General features: G+C 44.5%; 2 protein-coding genes across 3 annotated transcripts in view; one reads left to right on the top strand and one right to left on the bottom strand.

The window, feature by feature from the left end:
• The window catches only part of ENTPD5 (ectonucleoside triphosphate diphosphohydrolase 5 (inactive)), a 56,152-nt gene extending 43,232 nt beyond the window's left edge, over positions 1-12,920 (top strand). Inside the window, exons 6-14 of one of the 2 annotated variants that reach the window (XM_073586700.1) lie at positions 8,980-9,015; positions 9,552-9,634; positions 9,708-9,787; positions 9,874-9,935; positions 10,246-10,347; positions 11,021-11,161; positions 11,230-11,286; positions 12,457-12,572; positions 12,649-12,920. In XM_073586700.1, the coding sequence (XP_073442801.1) occupies positions 8,980-9,015; positions 9,552-9,634; positions 9,708-9,787; positions 9,874-9,935; positions 10,246-10,347; positions 11,021-11,161; positions 11,230-11,286; positions 12,457-12,572; positions 12,649-12,897 (926 nt within the window). In that variant the 3' untranslated portion in view covers positions 12,898-12,920. Of the gene's footprint in view, positions 1-8,979; positions 9,016-9,551; positions 9,635-9,707; positions 9,788-9,873; positions 9,936-10,245; positions 10,348-11,020; positions 11,162-11,229; positions 11,287-12,456; positions 12,573-12,644 lie in introns of both variants that reach the window. The other variant, XM_073586705.1, reaches the window with a different exon arrangement.
• COQ6 (coenzyme Q6, monooxygenase) overlaps positions 3,169-19,806 on the bottom strand; it is a 102,819-nt gene continuing 86,181 nt past the window's right edge. The window contains exon 14 of the mRNA XM_073586709.1: positions 3,169-3,382. The gene's annotated coding sequence lies outside the window, so the exon portion shown is untranslated. The remainder of the gene's footprint in view (positions 3,383-19,806) is intronic.

The raw sequence follows: 19,806 nt of genomic DNA, 5'->3' as shown, positions 1-19,806 counted from the left end.
TTATCATTTTAGTAGCCCGCCTTTGAACCCTTTCAAGTTGAGTAATGTCTTTCTTGAGCATCGGCGTCCAAAATTGCACACAATACTCCAAGTGTGGTCTGACGAGTGATTTGTACAGAGCGAGAATTATGTTTTCATCTCATGTCCCCAGACCTCTTCTAATGCATCCCATGACCCTATTTGCTTTGGTGGCAGCTGCCTGACACTGGGCACTCCAATTTAGCTTCTTATTGACTAAGATGCCTAAGTGTTTTTCCATGTCTGATTTCCCCAGCAGTTTCCCATTTAGTAAGTAATTATAGCATCTGTTTCTCCTTCCCATGTGCATAACCTTACACTTATCTGTGTTAAACCTCATTTGCCATTTTTCAGCCCAATTCTCCAATTTACTCAAATCTGTCTGTAGTTGCAAACTGTCCTCCTTTGTGTTATCTACCTTACATAGTTTTGTATCATCTGCAAATACTGATATTTTACTGTGTAAGCCATCCACTAGATCATTAATAAATATATTAAATAGTAGGGGGCCCAATACAGAACCCTGTGGTACCCCACTAGTAACCCTGGCCCAATCTGAGTATGCACCATTAATAACCACTCTTTGTTTTCCATCACTAAGCCAGCTACCTACCCATCTACACACATTTTCCCCTATTTATGTAATTTCCTACGTTTTTCTGCCTGCTCTCGCTCCCTAAGATGTCACTTGGGCTTCATTGTAAAGGAGGAGCTTCTGAGAAGCCTCCTTCTTGATTGATCGATCTGCTTGAGTATTGGACGGCGCCCTGCAATTACTAGCAACCTCTGTACATGACTCAAGTTGAAGGATGAAGTCAGGGTTGAGATCCCTATTCTGGCCAAATTGACCAGACCCAACTGGCCCAAAATGGAATTAATAATGTTTCTTGGCAGTGCAATCCTCTCAGCAGGATGACTAACTAAAGTGAACACATCTTGGATGCACTCCCCATAGGCCTCCATGTAGTATAATGCATCCTCATAGCCCTCCAGTATAAGGCACTCCCATAAGAAAACAAAAATTATATATCTATATATATATATATATATATATATATATATATATATATATATAGATAGATATATATACAGTACAGACCAAAAGTTTGGACACACCTTCTCATTCAAAGAGTTTTCTTTATTTTCATGACTATGAAAATTGTAGATTTACTCTGAAAGCTTCAAAACTATGAATTAACACATGTGGAATTATATAATTAACAAAAAAGTGTGAAACAACTGAAAGTACTGTATGTCTTATATTCTAGGTTCTTCAAAGTAGCCACCTTTTGCTTTGATTACTGCTTTGCACACTCTTGGCATTCTCTTGATGAGCTTCAAGAGGTAGTCACCGGAAATGGTCTTCACTTCACAGGTTTGCTCTGTCAGGTTTAATAAGTGGGATTTCTTGCCTTATAAATGGGGGTGGGACCATCAGTTGTGTTGTGCAGAAGTCTGGTGGATACATAGCTGATAGTCCTACTGAATAGACAGTTAAGAATTTGTATTATGGCAAGAAAAAAGCAGCTAAGTAAAGAAAAACGAGTGGCCATCATTACTTTAAGAAATGAAGTTCAGTCAGTCCAAAAAATTGTGAAAACTTTGAAAGTGTCCCCAAGTGCAGTGGCAAAAACCATCAAGCGCTACAAAGAAACTGGCTCACATGAGGACCGCCCCTAGAAAGGAAGATCAAGAGTCATCTCTGCTGCGGAGGATAAGTTCATCCGAGTCACCAGCCTCAGAAATCGCAGGTTAACAGCAGCTCAGATTAGAGACCAGGTCAATGCCACACAGAGTTCTAGCAGCAGACACATCTGTTAAGAGGTAACTTTGGGCAGCAGGCCTTCATGGTAAAATAACTGCTAGGAAACCACTGCTAAGGACAGGCAACAAGCAGAAGAGACTTGTTTGGGCTAAAGAACGTAAGGAATGGACATTAGACCAGTGGAAATCTGTGCTTTGGTCTGATGAGTCCAAATTGAGATCTTTGGTTCCAACCACCGTGTCTTTGTGCGACGCAGAAAAGGTGAACGGATGGACTCTACATGCCTGGTTCCCACCGTGAAGCATGGAGGAGGAGGTGTGATGGTGCTTTGCTGGTGACACTGTTGGGGATTTATTCAAAATTGAAGGCATACTGAACCAGCATGGCTACCACAGCATCTTGCAGCGGCATGCTATTCCATCCGGTTTGCGTTTAGTTCGACCATCATTTATTTTTCAACAGGACAATGACCCCAAACACACCTCCAGGCTGTGTTTTCATCATTCTGAAAAGAGCGACCAGAATGGTGACCAGTCTGCAAACCCTGTGTTATGAGTAAAGGTTGCAGGATTTGGGAATGTTTAGCTTGCAAAAGAGAAGACTGAGAGGAGACTTATTAACTTTCTACAAATATCTCAAGGGCTGCCACATTGTAGAAGGATCATCTTTATTCTCATTTGCACAAGGAAAGACTAGAAGCAATGGGATGAAACTGAATGGGAGGAGACACAGATTAGATATTAGAAATACTTTTTAACAGTTAGAGTGATCAATGAGTGGAACAGGCTGCCACGAGAAGTGGTGAGTTCTCCTTCAATGGAAGTCTTCAAACAGAGGCTGGACAGGCATCTGACTGGGATGATTTAGCGAATTCTGCTTTGAGCAGGGGGTTGGACCAGATGGCCCAGGAGGTCCCTTCCAACTCTATGATTCTATGATTCTATGTAAGGGCTATTTGACCAAGAAGGAGAGTGATGGGGGTGCTACGCCAGATGACCTGGCCTCCACAGTCACCAGACCTGAACCCAATCGAGATGGTTTGGGGTGAGCTGGACTGCAGAGTGAAGGCAAATGGGCCAACAAGTGCTAAGCATCTCTGGGAACTCCTTCAAGACTGTTGGAAAACCATTTCAGTTAACTACCTCTTGAAGCTCATCAAGAGAATGCCAAGAGTGTGCAAAGCAGTAATCAAAGCAAAAGGTGGCTACTTTGAAGAACCTAGAAAATAAGACATATTTTCTGCTGTTTTTTCACAGTTTTTTGTTAATTATATAATTCCACATGTTTTAATAAATAGTTTTGATGCCTTCAGAGTGAATCTACAATTTTCACAGTCATTGAGATAAAGAAGACGCTTTGAATGAGGTGTGTCTAAACTTTTGGTCTGTACTGTATATACTAATATATATATACACACACACACACATAGGGTAGGCCACTTATATGGATACACCTAAATAAAATGGGAATGGTGACAGTTTTCTTGCGTAGGGTGTCTTGCATTGAAATCTGCTGCAAAGACCCTGGTACTGCGTTCAACAGGCATCAACACAATTTCTATCCACTCCTCACGTGTTATCCTCTGCGACATGTCAATGGCTGTAAACAAAGAGAAACTTGTAAATAACTCATGATAGAATAAAGCTACGTTAAAAACAAGCCCCCCATTGTTTTTCTTGTGAAATTCTCAATAAGTTTGATGTGTCACATGACCCTCTTCCCATTGAAAAAAATAGTTGGATCCAAAATGGCCGCCATGGTCACCACCCATCTTGAAAAGTTTCCCCCCTCCCATATACTAATGTTTCCCAAGCCTAGCCTTCTGCGGTCTCCCATTCAGTCCCGGCCGGAGAGGAGCCTGCTCAGCAAAGATGTCATTCCCAGCACCTTGCTCAAGCTAGTGCTGTCGGGTTGGTTGTTGCTGCCATGCCTGGTTCAGCTCTAGCAGCCTGCACTAGCCAGCAGCGAGCAGCTCCTGGGACTAAGTCCCTTTTTCGCTCCACTGAGCATGCCCGTGGCTCAACCTCCCATTGGAGTTCAGGGGTCACATGCTCAGGTCCCGTGCCTGTTCCGATTGGACCACGGGGAAGGTCCAGGAAGGTCGCCACTATAAAAGGCTCGCATGGCCGCTCAGCCATGTGCTAATATAGACTCATTTTGTCAGTGGAATGTGTGATAATGGATGCATGAGATTGGTGACTGACTCCTTATGACTCCCTCCCTCTGGTTGTGCTTGTTATAGGGTTTACAGTTAGAGTCAGCATCAACGGGTTCACTATGCTCTTGCCACCGTGCTCCTAAGTTCAGTACACACTAGCGTCCGGTTGTGTCGTCCAGTACGTGGCACTACTGTACCGCGCCAAGTCACAGCACCCATCAGTGCAGCGCCGCGCGCAAGTTGTGCACTGGTTAGCCCAACCCTGGGCGATTAGTGGCGCATGCCAGAGTGGCGCCGTGTACACTTGCAGGCTAATTGTACTTTTATTTTACTTTCTTGCTGGCACCGCAGCCGCGGCGCCGAGCGCTGGTGGTCTAGAGGGACTCTATCCCTTGTCTCTGGGACAGGGTCCTGTGACCATTTAGTAGCGCTCCCCCTGCCAAGTCCTGTGAAGTTAACAGGCTCCGGCATAGGTTCCAGCGACTCTGTGAAGTAACTGAGTTCACTCCTGTACACACCGGGTCAGTGGTTAACCCGCCAGTGTTCAGTTAGTACTCTGCCATTACCGAGCAGCAGTTTACCATCTCTGCATGGTGGACCCCGGGTTGTGATCGCACTTTCTTATATTTTATAAAAAAAAAAAATGTAGAAATTTTTGCAAATTTATTAAAAAAGAAAAACTGAAATATCACATGGTCATAAGTATTCAGACCCTTTGCTCAGACACTCATATTTGTCATATGCTGTCCATTTCCTTGTGATCCTCCTTGAGATGGTTCTACTCCTTCATTGGAGTCCAGCTGTGTTTAACCAAAAAACTGATAGGACTTGATTTGTAAAGGCACACATCTGTCTATATAAGACCTCACAGCTCACAGTGCATGTCAGACCAAATGAGAATCATGAGGTCAAAGGAAGTAGACAAGGAGCTCAGAGATAGAATTTGTGGCAAGGCACAGATCTGGCCAAGGTTACAAAAGAATTTCTGCAGTACTCTAGGTTCCTAAGAGCAGAGTGGCCTCCATAATACTTAAATGGAAAAAGTTTGGTACCACCAGAAGTCTTGGTGAGAGAGGTAAAGAAGAACTCCAAGATGACTGTGGTTGAGCTCCAGAGATGCAGTTGGGAGATGGGAGAAAGTTCCACAAAGTCACAGTCAGGCCTTTATGGTAGAGTGGCCCGACGGAAGCCTCACCTCAGTGCAAGACATATGAAAGCCTGCACAGAGTTTGCTAAAAACACATGGACTCCCAGACTACAAGAAATGATGGCCTGATGAGATGCGAAGATAGAATTATCATCAAAAAGATCTAAGTGGTATGTGTGGGGAAAACCATGCACTGCTCATCACCTGCCCAATACAATCACAACAGTGAAACATGGTGGTGGAAGCATCATGCTATGGGGGTGTTTTTCAGCTGCAGGGACAGAATAATTGGTCACAATTGAAGGAAACATGAATGCAGCCAAGTACAGAGATATCCTGGATGAAAACTTCCAAAGTGCCCTGGACCTCAGACTTGGCTGAAGGTTCACGTTCCTACAAGACAATGACCCTAAGGACACAGCTAAAATAACAAAGGAGTGGCTTCAAAACAACTCCGTGACCATTCTTGACTGACCCAGCCAGAGCCTTGACCTAAACCCAATTGAGCATCTCTGGAGAGAACTGAAAATGGCTGTCCACCAACGTTCACCATCCAACCTGATGGAACTGGAGAGGATCTGCAAGGAAGAATGTCAGAGGATCCCCAAATCCAGGTGTGAAAAACTTGTTGCATCATTCCCTAAAAGACTCATGGCTGTACTATGCTCAAAAGGGTGCTTCTACTAAATACTGAGCAAAGGGTCTGAATACTTATGACCATGTGATATTTCAGTTTTTCTTTTTTAATAAATTTGCAAACATTTCTACATTTCTGGGGGTTTTTTCAGTCAAGATGGGGTGCAGAGTGTACATTAATGTGAAAAAATGAACTTTTGGAATTTACCAAATGGCTGCAATGATTCAAAGAGTGAAAAATTTAAAGAGATCTGAATACTTACCGTACCCACTGTATATATAAAGACAATACTCACCTCTCCTCCTCGTTCCCCCACTGTTCCGGTATCTGCAGTGAGTGCCCACATCTTAGCACAGTGGCCGCCATGTACAGACGTCATCACGCCCGATGTCAGTGTCTGCCGATACAGTTGAACCTGTGATGACGGCGGGGTGCCCGGTGATGGCATCAGCCTCTCAGGGTATGTCCTGTCCCTGTTAGGCAGCAACCTCTTGGGGTATGTAATGATCTTGCAAGGCATCAGCCTCTTGGGGGACTTCCTGTCTCTGCTAGGAATTAGCCTGTCAAGGTATGTCCTGCCCCTGCTAGGCATCAGCCTCTCAGGGTATGTCCTGCCCCTACTAGGCATCAGCCTCTCGGGGTATGTCCTGTCCCTGCTAGGCATCAGCCTCTCGTGGGTATCTCCTGTCCCTGCTAGGCATCAGCCTCTCGGGGCATCTCCTGTCCCTGCTAGACACAGCCTCTCAGGATGTGTCCTGTCCCTGTTAGGCATCAGCCTCTCAAGGAATGTTCTGTCCCTGCTAGGCATCAGCCTCTCGGGGCATCTCCTGTCCCTGCTAGACATCAGCCTCTCGGGGTGTGTCCTGTCCCTGCTAGGCATCAGCCTCTCAAGGAATGTCCTGTCCCTGCTAGGCATCAGCCTCTCAAGGAATGTCCTGTCCCTGCTAGGCTGATATCAGCCTCTCGGAGTTTGTCCTGTCCCTGCTAGACATCAGCCTCTCGGGGTGTGTCCTGTCCCTGCTAGGCATCAGCCTCTCAAGGAATGTCCTGTCCCTGCTAGGCATCAGCCTCTCAAGGAATGTCCTGTCCCTGCTAGGCTGATATCAGCCTCTCGGAGTTTGTCCTGTCCCTGCTAGGCATCAGCCTCTCGGGGTATGTCCTGTCCCTGGTATGCATCAGCCTCTCGGGGTTTGTCCTGTCCTTGCTAGGCATCAGCCTCTCGGGGTATGTTCTGCTTCTGCTAGGCATCAGGTTTCCCGCGGTGGGTCACGTCCCTGCTAGGCATCAGCTTCTCGGGGTTTGTCCTGTCCTTGCTAGGCATCAGTCTTTGGGGTATGTCCTGTCTCTGCAAGGCATCAGGTTTCCCGGGTTGGGTCACATCCCTGCTAGGCATCAGCTTCTCGGGTTATGTCTTGTCCCTGTTAGCTACATTCCCACGGTCAGTAATCGGCAGCGCTTTGGAAGCAGCACATGTCCGCTGCGTCCAAAGCGCTACCGGCTTTTCAACTCAGGTGATTCCGCATGTGTTAATTGAACCGTGCAGAATCACCGCATCCAAAATATTTTATGAGGGAGATTTATCTCCCCAAGATAAATTGACATGTTGCGATCTGGAAAAACGCACCGCATGTCCGTTTCCGCGGGTGATCCGCAGGCTTCGGTGCACGCATAGTGGGCATGGGATTTTTTAAAATCCTATCCAATATGTTGTAACATGTGGCTGCTGCGGGTTGGACGCTGCGGATGTACGAAGTGTCCAACCCGCAGCATTTACTGACTGTGGGAACATACCCTTAGGATACGTCCCCATGGTCAGTAATCGACAGCGCTTTAGACGCAGCACGTCTGCTGCGTCCAAAGCGCTGCTAGCTTTTGAACGCAGGTGATTCTGCATGTGTTCATTGAATCGTGCTGATTCACCGCTTCCAATACATTGAAATTGACATGTTGCGGTCTGCAAAGATGTGCTTTATATCCGTCTCCACGGGTGATCCACGTGTGCCTGTACACACATAGAGGGCATGGGATTTCTTGAAATCCCATCCACTATGCTGTAACATCTGGACGCTGCAGGTTGGATGCTGCAGATGTACGCAGCATCCAACCCGCAGCGTTACTGACCGTGGGAACGTACCATTAGGTATCAGCTTCTCTGGGTGAGTCAGGTCTCTGCTACACATCAGCCTCTTGGAATCGTAGTGTCCCTGTTGAGCATCAGCCTCTAGGGGGTGGGTCACATTTCTGCTAGACATCAGCCTCTTGGGGAATGTTACTTGGCTTATTGCATACTTTTCCAGGTAAATTGCTCCAACTCTTTTTAGCTAGCTGGTTGAGTTGTAGAGTAATTTCCTTGTGAGGTCACACATCTCAGTTGTAGAGACTTCTGGTCTTTGACTAAACATTTTCATATTTCAGCTTACTCCCTTCAGTAGAGCTTTACCAAGATGTATATAGGGTTATTGCTCTGCTGGAATGTCAACCTCTGTACCACTCTCCAAACTCAACTTAAGTTTTTCCTCCAGAATTGCTGTCTATTTTTCCTTCAGTCATCCAACCTGCCACATTGTAGGAGTGGTGATTGTAATGATTGTAAGTATTAGGTTTGCACCAGACACAGATTTGTCTATCATGACCAATAAGATACATTTCAGACTTTTATAAGCAGATAACTTTCATTTGTCTTTGGGGATTGTATCTTATCCCGTTTGCTGAACTACAAAAACCTTTTTTTGTTTTTCTTTAAATAGAAGTGGGGGCTGTGTGTGGACAAGACATTATGTTCTCACATAGTGCCCTTACACAGTATTCTGTCCCCACACAGCCCCCTTACACAGAATTATGTCCAAACACAGCCCCTTTACATAGTATTATGCTGCACAGACTCAATGATGGAACAGGGAGGTGTTAGGTCCTGTTCCCTCATTATATTCACTGATATTTATGTCCTGAGCATGAAAATATCAGTGAAAGTGAGATGCTGGATGAGGGACAGCCACATGGCATTGGGCGCCACTACATAGAGCCTTTTGTCTGTTATGGTCTGCACCAGAACAGTCAAAGTAGCTCGCGAGCTGCACTTTTCTCAGGTCTGAACTAGACAGTTGCACAGCATTTAGCTTTCCCTTTAGCTCACGACAGATACATATTTCTTAAATTGTGGTAAAGTGCAGTTTGGAAAGATAAGCTGACAAGGTTTGTGAAGGTGACTTACACCTTAGTCTTAAGATATCTGATGCTGTCTATTCTTTCTATAGGAGTTTTGGCCTGGATCACAGTCAACTATCTGACAGGTATCTCCTAATGTGTTAAATGGGGACCAAAAAGCTGGATCAATGGTGGAATCCCTGGCATTGTAGCTGTGCAGTACAATCAGGAGGGTGTGTTCACCCACACTGAATACACTGTACAGTGGGGAAATTGATATTCTCAGCATTGTGGTACAGTCAAGAGAGAGTGTTCATCCCGACATTCAGGGGAATGAATTTTCGCTCATAGCTTTGTGGTACTGTCGGGGAATATAGTTGGATTAATGATTGCTTCTTAGCTTTGCGGTAGGGCCAAAAGTATGTTTGCGCTGTAGCTCAGCTACTGCAGTGACAATGAATAGTTAAAAACATATCTCAGGGCTACATCCAAATGTGGGCAACTGCTCTCGGTACAGTCAAAAGTGTATGTGACGAAGCTCAGGGTTACAATAGAAGAAATGTGGTGACATAGCTCTTGGGTACGGTTGGAGGAGTATGTGGTTACTGGCTCTGGAGTACAGTCAGGGAATTAAGCGATTCTAGTTCTCGGGTCCCATATACATTGCAAATAATCATTTCAGGTCTGCTACATGGGGATCATACTGTGGGGATCCTGGATTTGGGTGGAGGCTCCACACAGATAACTTTCGTACCTTTAGCTAAGGTAAGTGCCATCTTTTTCTGCATCATTGCTTTTGATGTCATCATTAGCACCAGTTGGCCTTTTGTATTTTCAGGCCACACTGGATCAGACTCCAGCTGACTTTCTGACTTGGTTTGAGCTGTTTAACAGCACATATCGCCTATACACGCACAGGTCAGAGGGTTTGTACATAGCACAGATCCTTGGGGGCGGTGCAGGTTTTAGGGACCTGTGTGTTACTGTTTGTGTCTGTTCTCCAGTTATCTGGGTCTTGGTCTGAAGGCAGCTCGTCTCGCTGTGCTTGGAGCTTCTGCGTCTACAGGTAAGGATGGGACACAAATGCCAGAAATAAATCCTGCGGGAAGTAGTAGGTTAAATATGTACACCTGCTTTTATTTTGTAAAACATTAGGAAAACAAAACAAACTACACATACTGTGTTTTTAGTGATTGGATTCACAGAACGTGGATTTCGAGTTAGAGACTTTTGAAAATGCCGGATGCCATGTGGCCATTATAAATGGCTTTTCCCAATCACTTCTCTATTGGCCTTAAAAATACACATAAAAAATGTCTGAATAAAAAGAAATCCCATGAAACAGAGGCTTGTGAAAATATATCACTGACTTTCAGCTCAGCAAAAACAGAAGTTTCGGAGTCACTGTCTCCAACCAGATTTGGATGCAGAATGGACATTTGCTGGCGTCACCTACAGATATGGAGGACAGTCTGATGGTAAGTGACACATGCCGGGCACAGAGCTCTACGTGGTACACAATGAGCTCAATGAATCATTGCATTTGTGCCTGTTTCGGTAGAGTTGTTAGTGTTTTCTGTCACCATATTCATCTTTCCATATATGCTTTGCTTAAAGTCAGAGTTTAGGGTTTCCAGATTTTTTCGCCCAATTCATCCTTTTGCAACTTTTCAAACTCTTGATATATTTTGAAAATGTACCGTCTGTTCCCCATTAATCATTTTATCCCAGTTTGAAACTGTGCAGCAATTTTTTCAAGGTGTTTATGGCGACTCTCAGATGAATGCCTAAAAGAGACATATATGTACACTGGTGCATGCTGGCCAGATGGAGGTGCAAAGACCACACTGGTGCCTGAAGGGGGCATTAGTATATCCACAGAGGCAGTGCTCACAGCCTTACACTCAGATTTCAGTGCTGCATAGAACAATCTTTAGTCATGATGGGTAAATGGGATTATAGAGAGGTATTTGGTGTATACCACAAAGCAAACTAGTGGCATTTCTTGTATTATCAGGTACAAATTAAGGCTGGTGCATTGAAGGGTTCAAGTTGCATCCCCGTGTTTCTGATAATCTGTTATATATTCAGTTCCACACACTACAGACCTGCTGCCTTCTCATCACTGTGTCTTTGTCCTCTGCTGTCCAGGACTTGTAGGGTTTAATTCCTGTTACTCAGAGGTTCAGCGTATTCTACAGGGGAAGTTTCACCATGTTGATGAGATTCAAAGCAGACGCTTTTATGCTTTCTCCTATTACTACGACCGGGCGGTGGACACCAATCTAATTGGTAAGATGGTCCACTGGTTTGTGTGGGTTTGTGCATCTGAAGGTGTTGACAGTTCCACTTCTTTTTAGAGCATGAGGATGGAGGAGAGCTTACAGTCAGGGACTTTGCTTTAAAAGCCCAAGAAGGTAAATATTCTGTCCTGGTATCGCAGCCTGTCCTATGGCTTACATGGGTTCGGTCTCTCCTCGTGCCACAGTCTGTCCTATGATTTACATGGGTTCTGTCTGTCCTGGTATCGCAGTCTGTCCTGTGATTTCCTTAGGTTCTGTCTGTCCTCGTGCCACAGCCTGTCTTGTGACTTCCATAAGTTTTGTCTGTCCTCGTTCCACAGCCTGTCCTGTGACTTCCATGGGTTCTCACTGTCCTCCTGCCACAGCCTGTCCTGTGACTTCCATAGGTTCTGTCTGTCCTCATGCCACAGCCTGTCCTGTGACTTTCATGGGTTCTGTCTGTCCTCGTGCCACAGCCTGTCCTGTGACTTCAATGGGTTCTGACTGTCCTCGTGCCACAGCCTGTCCTGTGACTTTCATGGGTTCTGTCTGTCCTCGTGCCACAGCCTGTCCTGTGATTTCAATGGGTTCTGACTGTCCTCATGCCACAGCCTGTCCTGTGACTTCCATAGGTTCTGTCTGTCCTCGTGCCACAGCCTGTCCTGTGACTTCCATGGGTTCTGTCTGTCCTCCTGCCACAGCCTGTCCTGTGACTTCCATGGGTTGTCTGTCCTCGTGCCACAGCCTGTCCTGTGACTTCCATGGGTTCTGTCAGTCCTTGTGCCACAGCCTGTCCTGTGACTTCCATGGGTTCTGTCTGTCCTCGTGCCACAGCCTGTCCTGTGACTTCTATAGGTTCTGTTTGTTCATCCAGGAGCCACAGCTTATCCTGTGATGTCCTAGCTGTTCTCTGTATCCTGGTGTCTCAGTCTGCCCTGTGTTGCCTCAAGTTCTGTTTATCCATCCTGGTGCCCCAGCCTGTGCAATGATTGAGTTGGGTTCTGTTTGTCCTGGTTTCGTTACATGTCCTGGGGCTTCAGCCTGTCTTGTGACTTACATGAGTTCTGTCTATCCTGGTACCACAGCCTGCCCTATGACTGCCATGGGCTCTACATAGAACTGTGCTGTCGTGATGCCTCAGCTTGTCCTATGACTTCCATTTGTTCTGTCCATCCATCCTGGTGCCACAGCTTGTTCTGTTTTATATATTGATCTTGTTTCTCTGTGACCTCTTCCCAGATAACACATAAGACTATGGATGTGAAGCTGTGCAAACTGTCAGATTGTTGCCCTTTGTTCCTGCAGTGTGTGATCACATGGATCGTTTCACATCACAAAGCCCATTCCTCTGTATGGATCTCGCCTACATCACTGCTTTGCTCAGGGAAGGATTTGGTTTCAAGGAGGACACAACCCTGCAGGTATGAGACGCTCAGGCACAGCAAAGTTTTTCTTGCCCATATTTTGAAAACCCACTAATGTTTATTTTCTAGTTAGCCAAAAAAGTGCAAGATATTGAGACGAGCTGGACGTTGGGCGCCATCTTACAGGAGCTGCAGCCTCTTCTACAGTCAGAATGATGGGAGTCTTTATAATCACCACATTACATGGAAAAGATGGGAAAATGTTTTCAAGGAAAACTCCAAATGCAATGACTGGTGCTGTTCATCTATTGCCAAGAAGCATAGCACGCACCCGTGGCAGTTGTCAAGTAACTGCTTCTTCACAATGTTGTTTTCAGATTAAAATATATGTATTAGTCACTGGAAGTTTAAAATACAATTTTAATGTGTTTACTTTTTTATATACAGTGGGTACAGAAAGTATTCAGACCCCTTTAAAATTTTCACTGTTTCATTGCAGCCATTTGGTAAATTCAAAGAAGTTCATTTTTTTCTCATTAATGTACAATCTGCACTCCATCTTGACGGAAAAAAAACAAACAAATGTAGACATTTTTGCAAATTTAAAAGAAAAACTGAAATATCACATGGTCATAAGTATTCAGACCCTTTGCTCAATATTGAGTAGGCGCACCCTTTTGAGCTAGTACAGCCATGAGTCTTCTTGGGAATGATGCAACAAGTTTTTCACACCTAGCTTTGGGGATCCTCTGCCATTCTTTCTTGCAGATCCTCTCCAGTTCCGTCAGGTTGGATGGTGAACGTTGGTGGACAGCCATTTTCAGGTGTCTCCAGAGATGCTCAATTGGGTTTAGGTCAGGGCTCTGGCTGGGCCAGTGAAGAATGGTCACAGAGTTGTTCTGAAGCCACTCCTTTGTTATTTTAGCTGTGTGCTTAGGGTCATTGTCTTGTTGGAAGGTGAACCTTTGGCCAAGTCTGAGGTCCAGAGAACTCTGGAAGAGGTTTTCATCCAGGATATCTCTGCACTGGGCCGCATTCATATTTCCTTCAATGGCAACCAGTCGTCCTGTCCCTGCAGCTGAAAAACACCCGCATAGCATGATGCTGCCACCACCATGTTTCACTGTGATTGTATTGGGCAGGTGATGAGCATTGCCTGGTTTTCTGCACACATACAGCTAAGAATTATCATCAAAAAGATCTATCTTTGCATCTCATCAGACCAGAGAATCTTATTTCTCAGTCTGGGAGTCCTTCATCTGTTTTTTTAGCAAACTCTTTGTGGGCTTTCATATGTCTTGCACTGAGGAGAGGCTTCCGTCGGGCCACTCTGCCATAAAGGCCCGACTGGTGGAGGGCTGCAGTGATAGTTGACTTTGTGGAACTTTCTCCCATCTCCCTACTGTATCAGTGGAGCTCAGCCACAGTGATCTCGGGGTTCTTCGTTCCCGCTCTCATAAAGGCTCTTCTCCCACGACTGCTCACTTTGACTGGACGGCCAGATATAGGAAGACTTCTGGTGGTACCAAACTTCTTCCATTTAAGGATTATGGAGGCCATTGTGCTCTTAGGAACCTTGAGTACTGCAGAAATTCTTTTGTAACCTTGGCCAGATCTGTGCCTTGCCACAATTCTGTCTCTGAGCTCCTTGTCCAGTTCCTTTGACCTCATGATTCTCATTTGGTCTGACATGCACTGTGAACTGTGAGGTCTTATGTAGACAGGTGTGTGCCTTTCCAAATCAAGTCCTATCGGTTTAAATTAAACACAGCTGGTCTTCAATGAAGGAGTAGAACCATCTCAAGGAGAATCACAAGGAAATGGACAGCATGTGACTTAAATATGAGTGTCTGAGAAAAGAGTCTGAATACTTATGACCATGTGATATTTCGTTTTTTCTTTTTTTTAATAAATTTGCAAAAATGCCTACATTTGTTTTTTTTCTGTCAAGATGGGGTGCAGAGTGTACAGTAATGAGAAAAAATGAACTTTTTTGAATTTACCAAATGGCTGCAATGAAACAAAGAGTGAAAAATTTAAAGGGGTCTGAATACTTTCCGTTTGCCAGCCTGGAAGACTAACAAAGGAAGTTTGCCAGCCTGGAGGACTAGGGAAAGAAGAGAGCTGTGTTTCAGCCTGGATGACTAGTGAAAGAAGAGGAATGTGCCAGCCTGAGTGTGTCATTTTCTTCCTGGAGTGCAGATTTTCCTAGAATAGTTTGCGGACTCTATATACTGAGCTCCTAAGAGCTAGTAGAGCAAAATCCCCCTCAAGTAACCCCATTTTAGAAATTATACCGCTTTGGGAAGTTATCTACAGTTGCAGTAATGATTTTGACTCCATGGTTGTTTTAAAGAAACAAGCAGCAGTGGATGTTGCGGAGTGAAAAATTGCAAACTGCTGTAGTCACGTCCCCAGGACCTTGTAGCGACCAATACATTGTAGTAACCAGTACCTTTTAGTCACAAGTACGCTGTGGTCCCCAGTACATTGCAGTGACCAGTATGCGGTGGTACCCAGCTCATACTTCTGGAGACAAGCACCCGTAAATTAGGTGGGCTTTCATTGCTACAGAAATGCCAAACATGTGGATGTTAAAGGTGATTTAGGCACATTGGGGTTCAGAAGGGAGACGAGCATTTGGACTTGGGAGCGCAGAATTTGCTGAATTTCTTTTTAAGGGGTGATGAGTCATTTCGCTTTTCCAGAGCCTTTGTCCTACCAGTAATGTGGAAGCCCCCTATATTTTGATTGACAGGTGATGGGCCTGAGTGGGGATTTGCTTTTTTGCGAACGGAGTTGAAGCTTTTATTGGGAAAATTTTACATAACATTTGGAATCACATTTATCTTGTGCTCTATGATGAGCACTTACTTTGGGGTTTCCATCTAAATCTCCAAGTGATGTAATTCAGATGAAATCGCCAAGGGATCCAGTCACTACAATGAAGCAGCAGTTACTCTGGACTACGTCTGGCCTCTGTTCAGCGCTGTCCTTTTCAGAGTTGCACAAAATTGTGGCAGACCACGCTTTTATGTGCGCCTAAAGATGGACACCGCCAGATCACAGGTCAGCCGACGTCCACAGTGCCTCAATCTGCCTCATTATAGGGAATCTTCTGCCGGGGGTTCCATCTGAATCACATATTTCAGAGATTTACATGGAAACACCAGTGTCGCTGATCTCTTGCTACCACACGCAGCGATACGCGCTGGCCAGCGGGAGACCAGCGATCGAAAAATGGCCCAGGACGATCAGCGATAACCGGCAGGGGGGCCGGTCGCTGATCCCCGTCACACACACCAATCTCGCTGGTGTCAGCTGTGAAATCAGCTGATTAACTGGCGGCGATCGCACGTGCACAGCTCCTGTGTGAGAAAAATCGCTATGACGAATCCATACTTACCAATCTGGACATATGGATACGTCAAAGGTCGTGTAGAGGTTAAGTGAAAAATACAATTTTTGTGATTAGGCATCAATACAAAAATTTCACCGATTTTGTTTGAATTTTTTTGGCGAAAATACATGCAAATAAGTTGAAATGAAAACATGCCCTAATAGGTGTCCATATCCTTTAAACCCTTCTCTACTAGATGCTTCTCAAGGCTCTATCCTGTACAATGGTGCTGGTAGAGATACAACAGAGACTGTAGATGGTGCACTAAATAGTAACATCATCTACAGGAATTATTAAAAATAATTCCTGCCCCTTGTTCTATATCTTATATGTACTTAGCTGCTGGTCTCCCCAGTCTGACATCGGCAGTCCAAGTATACACTGTGTGGTCCACAAAGACTCTATGAGGCTGTTCATTTTGGGTCAGAAGAAGCCTAGCTGGTCTAGATGAGGCAGACCATTGCATTCACAGCACCTCATATACATCCCCAAAAACTGCAGCCCCCACTTGACTACAATCATGGGAAAGTGTTCAGCTGACACAAATGTTGGTTTTTCCATATTTTAATGCTTCAACTGTTTTTCGCTCTTTTAGTCGCTGTATTTATAGTTACTGACGAACAATTATAAACATTCTGTACATAGTTACATTTCATTGACAAATCCATGAAGTATCTGTGACGCCACAATATTCCCAGTGCTGCCCCTTATTCCCGCACTTCTGCCTCTTATTCTCCACACTCCTTCAGAAATCTCATGCACACACATTGTTTTTCTTTTTGCTATCAGTATGTTGTGCTTTTCAGGTTTTTTTAGACATAGAGCATGGCACTTCTTTCAGCAATGGGTAATGAAAAAAAGCAAGTATATGAAATCCATTTATTTTTGTGATTTTTCCAGGTATATCATCTTGTCTTGGTCACCTGAGATGGCAGTTGAGATTAGTACAGTATAATTAAATTAGAGATGTGTACAAGTTAAACATTAGCTAACCAAGGTGTGAGATTGAACAATGCATGTGGCTGACCATGGTATGAGAACGCATAATGCCTGAGCATCTCAATGGCAGACCAAAGTCTGAAAGTTAAACAATGTCCTACAAACTCAATCCCCTCCACGGTCTTACAGTTGTGGCCAAAAGTATTGACACCCCTGCAATTTTGTCAGATAATACTCAGTTTCTTCCTGAAAATGATTGCAAACACAACTGTAGATAAATTATTCCAGACCAATTCACCTCCCTTAGCTATTACATTTGTACGTGTATTTTTTCATGAACATATGTCTTGCTTTGGAGACCCGTGTTCATGCTTCTGCAGGTGAAGCAAAGCTTAACGTTGGGATCATGAAAAATGAACTTTGAGTTTTTGACGCTGCTTCTTTTCTGCCAAGAGTGCAGGTTTTGCTACAGAAAAAAAACACAGCAAAAACACCTAGTGTGAACATGGCCTAAAACTTATGAAATGCTGATAATTGCATTTCATAGAATCGTAGAGTTGGAAGGGACCTCCTGGGCCAACTGGTCCAACCCCCTGCTCAAAGCAGGATTCGCTAAATCATCCCAGTCAGATGTCTGTCCAGCCTCTGTTTGAAAACTTCCATTGAAGGAGAACTCACCACTTCTTGTGGCAGCCTGTTCCACTCATTGATCACTCTGACAAAAAGTTTTTTCTAATATCTAATCTGTGTCTCCTCCCATTCAGTTTCATCCCATTGCTTCTAGTCTTTTCATTTTCATTTCAGTAACCATAGAAACTTATTAAGAGATCTAAAAACCATGAAGAAGCAAACTTTGTGAAAACCAATATTTGTATTATTATTCTTTATTTTTGAAACACAATTGATTCCCAGCTGCTCTACATAAGGGGTTAGATGCGAATTACAATGAACAAACTAACAGTGACAGGCTAGTACAGAAAGGAAAGCCTAACCATAAGCTGGGTTGCAGGACCACCATCAGGGCATTACTGGCCTTACTGGCGTATGTGACCCGCTGAGCAGAGGGACCAAGCCCCCTCTCTTCAGCTCACCGGGCCCCAGCGAGAGGTTTCTGCCTATTCAGTGACTGAACTAAAGTTAAAATCTATGTTGCCGTGCGGGAAGGCTTCCCTCACGGCAACAGTTAAAAGACAACCACAGGCTGGCAGCTGACGTCAGCATGAACGTTGCCGGTGTATATCGTCACTGCCATACGATTTTTTTTGTAAATCCACACCATGGAGGCAGTACGGAGAGAGATAGGGGCGGTACGGGGAGACATGGGGCCGGAATGGAGTACATATGGGAGCAAGATGTGGGACATTATTACTGTAGGGAATGATTAAGGGATATTACTACTTCTGTAATATATTTTATTTCTGAGGACACTGTTTTCAGTGGGGGAGGTCCTGTTACTGTCCAGGGTGACACAGTCTTTTTTTCTTTAGCTGGTGTAGTGTAGAAATTGGGAAAAAATTGGGGAATGTGCTCTAGATAACTGTGCTATTTTCTGCAGAGATGAGTTCTGGCTGGAAAAAGTGATGGCAGACTCTGCTGGATGAAGATGAAAGACTTCAACTAGAGACGTCACTGGTAAGTCAGTGTGTTACCTGTACCCTGACACTATATACTGTACACTGTGTACAGAGCTCCTGTGTATAATGTCACTGGTGATCCCTGTATTACCTGTACACTGACACTATATACAGAGCTCCTGTGTATAATGTCACTGGTGATCCCTGTATTACCTGCACACTGACACTATACACTGTATACTATGTACAGAACTCCTGTGTATAAAGGTACTTATGGTAATATTAATATTGTGGGGATTTTTTTAATTAATGATCAGTATTGTAGTATTCGGTCACTATGTGGTAGTAATATATGGTCCGGTCATGGTGCAGCTGTATTTGTCCCTTGTATGTGGTATTATTCATTCACTATGTGGTGGTGGTAATATGTGGTCTGGTAATGGTGTGGCCGTATTTGTTCCTTGTATGTGGTATTATTCGATCACTGTGTGATGGTAATATGTGGTTTGGTCATGGTGTGACGGAATTCGTCCCTTGTATGTGGTATTATTGTTCATTTTAAAAAATGTATGCGACATATTCCCTTAACCCCATTCCAACATCGGGCGTAATAGTACGCCAATGTCGGACTCCCTCCCTTTGATGTAGGCTCCGGTGCTGAGCCCACATCTTTTCCGGCACGTCAGCTGTTTTGAACAGCTGACATATACCTCTAACAGCTGCGGGTGGAATCGCAGTCCACCCGCGGCTGTTAACCCTTTAAATGCCGCTGTCAATCTCGCCCATCAGTGACCCTGCCACGTGATCCCGGGTCACCAATGGGTTGGCATGACATCCAGAGGTCTCCAGCAGGTGGTCGGTGCTCATAGCAAATGAGCAATTCTGCTACATACAGGCGATCTGATCATCGCCTGTATGTAGCAGCGGCGATCGGATTATGGCAGCTTCTAGTCTCCCATGGAGACTATTAAAGCATGTCAAAAGTAAAAAAAATGTTTTTAAAATCTGAAAAAAATAAAAATATAAAAGTTCAACTCAAACCTCCCCTTTTGCCCCATTCAAAATAGAAAAAAAAAAATCAAACACACATATTTGGTATCGCCGCGTTCAGAATCACCCGACTTATCAATATAAAAAAAAATTAACCTGACTGTTAAACGGCGTAGCGAGAAAAAAGTCAAAACGCCAGAATTAAGTTTTTTTTGGCTTCCACAAATGGCAGCTTTGCGTGCAAAAAGTAAGCCCTCACCCAACCCGAGATCACGATAAATGGAGACACTATGGGTATCGGAAAATGGCGCAGAGTTTTTTTTTTTTAACACACTCTGGAATTTTTTTTTCATCACTTAGATAAAAAAGAACCTAGACATGTTTGGTG

The sequence above is a fragment of the Dendrobates tinctorius genome, unplaced genomic scaffold, assembly GCF_039654945.1.
Source record: "Dendrobates tinctorius isolate UK_male_01 unplaced genomic scaffold, ASM3965494v1 ptg000010l, whole genome shotgun sequence".
NCBI lineage: Eukaryota > Metazoa > Chordata > Amphibia > Anura > Dendrobatidae > Dendrobates > Dendrobates tinctorius.
The sequence above is the reverse complement of the archived record's forward strand: the minus strand, read 5'-3'. Positions and strand labels throughout refer to the sequence as shown.